General features: G+C 51.6%; 1 protein-coding gene across 1 annotated transcript; it reads right to left on the bottom strand.

The window, feature by feature from the left end:
• Positions 1-45: 45 nt before the first annotated feature.
• EI24 (etoposide induced 2.4) lies at positions 46-6,305 on the bottom strand (the record flags this gene model as incomplete). Its single annotated transcript, XM_009073811.1, has 10 exons — positions 6,154-6,305; positions 4,426-4,571; positions 3,172-3,232; positions 2,527-2,593; positions 2,021-2,145; positions 1,502-1,621; positions 1,311-1,422; positions 406-517; positions 238-311; positions 46-140 (listed from the first exon to the last, which is right to left on the bottom strand). Coding segments are annotated over exons 1-10 (954 nt in total), but the record flags the coding sequence as incomplete, so codon positions are not given.
• Positions 6,306-6,610: the final 305 nt, after the last annotated feature.

Genomic DNA, 6,610 nt, shown 5'->3' with positions numbered 1-6,610 from the left:
GGAGGAGGAAGAGGAGGAGGAAGGGGAGGGGGAGGAGTAGGAAGCACCGCTGAAGGCGGACTGAAGGTAAACGGTCTTGTGAAAGAGTCTGTTGCTGAGGAAAACCACCAAGGAGAATGAAAGGGAAGAGGCAGTCAGGTCCCGCCGCCGGGAACGCCTCCGCGGGGTTTGGGAGGCACAGGCGGAGGATGAAGGGCTGGAGGAGGATCAGCGGGCTGGGAATGTGGAATACTCACTAGGTTTTGCCGGGGGTCCTGGCTTCATTGGCGCTGATGATGAAGAGAGGGAAGAGGATGGAAAAGAGACAACCGCTGCAAAGGAAAAACATAGTAACATAAAATAAGGGGCACTGGGGGGGTCTGGTGGGGTCCAGGGTAGCAGGAGAGGCCGGAGCGTCTTTCCCACCTGATGATGTAGGAGGACTGCATGGCGGTGAGGAAAGCCAGCGGTAAGCCGAAGCCGAAGTAGTAGGGCCAATTCCGCTCGATGTTGGACAACCGTTGGTGCATCTCGATTCCTGCCGAGGGGAGAATGAACCCACGGGAGGAGAGACCTCACTACAGAGCCACAGAGTCACTGGGGCTGGAAACCACCTCTAAGGTCACAGGGTCCAACCTGGGACTGATCTCCACCTTATCAGCTAGACCAGAGCACTACATGCCATGTCCAGTTGTTTTGGAGCACTAAGTGTCGTGTCGAGTTGTTTCTTGGACACCTCCAGGGTTGGTGACTCCACCACCTCCCTGGGCAGCCCCCTCCAATGCCTGACAGCCCTTTCCATGAAGAAATTCCTCCTGAAGTCCAACCTGAACCTCCCCTGGCATAACCTAAGGCTGTTTCCTCTTGTCCTGTTGTCCCCTGTGAGCACAGCCTGACCCCCACCTGGCTGCATCTCCTGCCTGGGAGTTGTGGAGAGCGTAAGTTCCTCCTGAGCTTCCTTTACTCCAGGCTGAGCTGCCCCAGCTCCCTCAGAAGTTCTCTGCCCCCTTCTCCTTGTGCTCCAGCCCCTTCCCCAACTCCACTCCCTTCCCTGGACACACTCCAGCCCCTCAATGTCTCTCTCTCTCAGTGAGCTGCCCCCATGACTGGAGCTGCCTCAGCAGTGCTCAAATCACTGCCCTGATCCTGCAGACACACACCATGGCTGGTACAAGCAGCTGCCATTGGCCTTCTTGCCCACCTGGGCACACTGCTGGCTCATATTTATCCTTCATTCCATACAAAACCAACCTCTGACACCCCAGCTGGACACTCCCTGAGCAGAGAACCCCTGAATGCAGGCAGGTTCCTGGCGGGGAGCCCTCCCTGACCTTTGTTAAACCAGCGGTACTCGAAGCAGTAGAGCGAGTAGAGCAGTGACATGTGCAGGAGGCTGACGAGCTGCCCGACCAGGTCGATGGGAAACAGGCTCACAATCATTCCCTGGGATGGAAAAGGAGAGTCAGGGTGGTCTGGATTCGTGCCTGGGAGCCACTGGGGCTGGTGCACAGTGGTTTCCCACCTGGATGAGGAACAGCGCCTGCAGCAGGAGGTTGAACAGCATGTCAGCGATGATCTTGCTGACGCTAGGAAAGGGATGAGGTTTCCTCCCCGACACCTCGAACGCCAGATCCGCAATGTCCTGCCATGGCAGAGAGTCTTGAGGGAGTGGAACTCAACAGCAACAGGAACTTCAGGGAATTTAAACCCAGGACGATGATACTGAGCTGCTTCCACCCACCAGGAATACAGTCAGAGCCCATTTGGGGAAGGGGTTTCATCTCATGCCACCACACCCTCTGATGGAGGAAACTGCCCCATCTGGAGCACTGTCCCAGGTTGCCCAGGGAGGCTGTGGCTGCCCCAACCCTGGCAGTGTTCACAGCCAGGTTGGCTAAAGCCTTGAGCAACCTGCTCTGGTGGGAGGTGTCCCTGCCCAGGGCAGGGGTTGGGGCTGGATGATCTCTAAGCTCCATTCCAACCCCTTAACACACTGACACTATGATCTGCTGGAGGCAGGGTCTGGGTTCCTGTCACCTACCTGGAACCAGATGGCATTGACAACCTTACTGAGCACAAAGAGTGGCAGGACCCAGAGAGCACTGAAAATGGAGGTGAGGATGAACTCCAGCCAGGACCAGACATCACCATGTAAAGAAGGGTCACCTTCAAAGGCAGACAGGGAGACACACCTGAGAAACTGCTGTAGGAACCTCCAAATGCTTCCTGGCACAGCCATCTCCTGTCTGTAGTGCTTTGAAAGCACATTTCCACCCACTTGCTTTGTATTTCCTTGCACAAATACACCCACAAATGCGTTTTGAGTGGTAAAACCCCCAGGCTAGATCCCCAGTACACACAGGCTGTCAGCAGGGATATCCATCCTTGCTTTTCTACTGAACAGCTAATGATGGGATTGATTGGTACAGGGAGGAAGAGGAAAACAACACAAGGAGACAGTGGTGTGAGGAACAGTTCAATGGGACCCCCCAAACTCATCCCAGGATTGCTCAGGACCTCAAAGCACCCAAGGGGAAAGGCACCCACCAATGATCTGTGCCGTGACTGACTGCAGGACAGGGATGAACACTCGGTAGAACAAGAAGAGACTAAGCTGCAGGGAAGAACAAACAACAGAGGTTCTCAGAGAGGCACCGCATGGTCACTTCTGTGCTCCTGTGCCTATGGATCCAAAGGCAGGTCTGCTTCCCTCCCCCAGTGACCCATAAATACAGAGGAACAAGGATCTCTACTTAAATACAGCCACAATCTACAGCTGAGCACTTGAATATTTCCATGCCATGGGGGTAATGGGAAAACAAAGCAGGTGATTTATGAGGCTGTAAAGTGTCAGCCCCATTAGGATCAGCCTCACAACACAGCCTTGGGAAGGTCAGAGCTGAGGAAATGTCTTTAAGACATCAATATCTGATTGGTACAGCAATATCCCAGGCTGCAGCAGAGCAGGAGATGAATATTGGGGCAGAGAGCAGTCTCAAAGACCTGGAAAAGCAGCTCAGGGTGGATGTGAATCTACAGTCCTACATCCCATAGTGAATCCCTTAAAATCCAGCACTGGGATGGGAATGTGGTTCCCAGCAGTTTCTGCTGCCATGCTGATAACTCTCCACTCACAGCATATGAGGGGTGGAGCAGGCTATGGGTAAAACAAATAAGGAAATCTGCACATACCCAGAAGACACCTCCGTTCCAGGCACAGCACTGAAATATCCGGCTCACTATCCGGGGTTCACTGCAGGAGAGACACCTGTCACTGTCCCAGCATCTCACCACTGCCAGCTGCTCCTGCCCCAGACTTTGGACACCTTGGAAATGGTACTGAGAACCAGCTCCATGCCAGTCATGCAACTGGTTTTATTCCAGCATGGGAATCCTGGGAGAAACCCCTGTGCAGACTCACACCAAGTCTCCACCAGCACAGCCCCTACAAGACTTACATCAGGGACACTCTTCCAACCTTTATTAATTCCCACAATCTGCACTGAATGGAAGAAGAGCAAAGTTTTCTTTCAGATCCTGAAGCATTTATTGAAGATCTCAAGCTCTGTTCTCCCCAAACTCTCACCACAATAAAATTAAGGCTTTTGAAGTGTATTTTTGGTCTCAGGAGAGGCTGTTTCAGCTCAAGGGTTTGCTGTCCCTATCTGGATGTGCCAGAGCAGCTCTGTGGGGCTCTCAGCACTTTTCCAGTCAGCTCCTGCTATCAAAGGGACTTTGCTACAAAGAAAACCAGCAAAATACAGCTGTTTAGTGCCCCTCAAATATATGTATAATAATATAATATGTATTATTCCCAAGGGGCAGCCCAGGTGTTAAGCTGCAGGAATCCTCAGGGAGGACTGGGATCACAGGAGCCTTTTCTTCCACCTTTAAAACACCCAGCTGGGTAAATGTGTCCAAAAGGTGTATTTCTGACCCAAGCCCTGTGTGAGGTGCCAGCCTGGAGTAATCAGGGCAGCAGGGACACAGCTCTGGTTTGGGAGCCAAACATGGGAACAGATACTGTTTGCTCCCATGTGGGGATAGTTCTGGCATTTCCTGAACCACTGAGCTCCTGCAGAACTGGGCAATGGGACACTCCATCTGGCCCAACCAGTGAATCAGATCTGAGCTGCAGTTTCTGCAACTACCACAAAAATGGATCTCTGAGACAGCACAGGGATTCAGGAGGAACAGAAACCCATAAACCCACATTCTTTCAGCTCGTATAGCTCCATCCCTTCCTGTGTTAATTCAGACTAATTATCAAACATAAAAGGTCTGACTTATCTCATGGGAACAGCTCCAGCTCCATTACGCAGTGGAAAAAGGGAATTTCATGCCATGTTTTCCCCATTTCTTGGCTCTGACTACCCATTTCTTGGCTCTGACTGCCAGAGGAGAAGGGAATTTCCCCATTTCTGCCCCACCAGGGCCCACACTCACTTCTCTTGCTTCTTCTCTTCCATGTGAAACCTCCGCTGGGCGAGTGCGCTGTTGGCTCTCCTCCGCCTCTGCTCTTCCCTTTTCTGCTGGATCCTGGCATCCAGCTTGGAGATGGTGCAGATGCCCCAGATGGAGTCCTTAATTCCCTGTGGATGTGAGGAGAGAGGAGGAATGGGATGTGTCCCACCCAGGCCAGGTTCCATGGCTGGCAGGGAAGCCAAGCCCTGGAGCAGCACCACCACCACCTCTCTTCCATGGCCTGGTGACCTACATCCTTGCACATTCCAGCATCTCCAGAAGCAGTAGTAATTTTTGCTGTACAGGTGTGATTTCTCATCCAATCTGCACTATTTATAACCCTGGCAAAGCCACAAAGTCGGATCTCTCCCAGCCCTGCCTGGCAGGAAGTCCCTCAGCCCCTGCCAGAACTCTGAAGCCAAGAAAATGGAATGACACCAATATTTGGGATGTGCAAAGTCTGACTGAATGTAGGAGTTTGATGCTTATTCCTTCACAAATAAAAGCATCTGTCCTTCTCCCAGAAACATCCTCCCACCACCCACATCCATGCAAACCTGAACAGGCACTGCCCAGAAGTTTTCCCTTACTCCATGTTGGAAAGATTTGCAGCACCACCTCCTAGGACTCAGGCTGTCCTGAGAAGCTGGGGCTGCCTCATCCCTGGGAGTGTTCCAGGCCAAGTTGGATGTAGCTTGGAGCAACCTGGGCTAGTGGAAAGGTGTCCCTGCCCATGGCAGGGGGTGGAACTGGATGAGCTTTAAGGTCCCTTCCAACCCAAACTGTTCTGGGACTCTCCTCAGTTATTTCCAGCTCCAGACAATCCCATAACCATCATGATCACAACTTCCCTTTGAAACAAACATCACAAGGACAAGAGGACAGTGTCACCACTCTGGTGGCAGTTGGGTATTTGGAGTTCTTGACCAAAGAGGATAAATTTCAATGCCAGCTGCATGCCTGACACAGCAGAGCTGGTCCCTGACCAGGAGAAATTAATCTCCCAGGTGGCTGCTCCCACTGATGGTGTGAGAACAGCAGGACAGGACACAACTCCTGCTTCAGGCTGTGCCTTGGATCAAACCAGTTTTCCAAAACAAGTGATACTGTGCACAAGTTGTTGCTCAGTGTCACAGCGCGAGTGGCTTTAAGCCTGTATTTACCCCTGGATGATACAAGACTGTGGGAGGAGTGAGTTCATACAAACCTCACCATGTCTAATAGCAACAACAACCACCAATAGTTGTTATTAACGTCTTATATATGTAGAGATATAATGTATAACATATAACAATGCAATAACATCCATTATAGGGTATATATTATATAATATACGTAATATTATAGATCACACAGATATATCTAACTATATATAGCATTATGTATTATGTAAGTTATATATAGATACAATATGTATATGATATATAATATTACAGGTTGGACTCTATCTCAGAGTTCTTTCCCAATCTTCATGACTTTGTGATAGTTAAATATAACATATTAACCAGATTTCATCTTTCATATATCATTGTACATTGTTATTATTACTGTTAAAATTCTTATTCCACATGACTTTGTGCCCACAGGAAATCTGTCAGGGGTTGAGCAGCAAACACTGAGCCCTTTGCAGCACACAGAGACCCTTTTCCTGCACACTCCCGGTGCCCTGGGAAGGAGCTGCTCTCGGGAAGGACCAGGAGCCTGACTCACCCTGACGAGGTCGTGCAGGAAGGTTCTCACGCTGTCTGCCATCTCGATCCAGCATCACCTCTGCCTCCAAACTATCAACTACAGGGACAGGGGGAGGGCCGGGCCCAGGCCTCTCTCATCCTGAGGGATGGGCAACGGGTGGAGCCTGCGGGGAATGCACAGCGCCAGTGACACGGGCGATTCCGACAGCATTCCCAGCCCTCGGCTCCCCATCGGCACAGCCATCCCCACACGGAGCAGGGAACAGACCCATCCTGTTCACTTCAGGGTGTGGGAACAGCCCTGCAAACCACCAGAGAGGTACAGGCAGTGTCTGAGCTAAGGAAAAATAAATCACCCGCGGAGGAATCCCACCAGGACCCGAACCACCCGTCCTGCCCGGGGAGGAGCTCCAGCAGCTCTGGAGCAGGTTGGAGGCACAAACCACAGCCTGTGCGTGGTGCTGCTGCACGGCAGG

The sequence above is a fragment of the Acanthisitta chloris genome, unplaced genomic scaffold (assembly GCF_000695815.1).
Source record: "Acanthisitta chloris isolate BGI_N310 unplaced genomic scaffold, ASM69581v1 scaffold4234, whole genome shotgun sequence".
NCBI lineage: Eukaryota > Metazoa > Chordata > Aves > Passeriformes > Acanthisittidae > Acanthisitta > Acanthisitta chloris.
The sequence above is the reverse complement of the archived record's forward strand: the minus strand, read 5'-3'. Positions and strand labels throughout refer to the sequence as shown.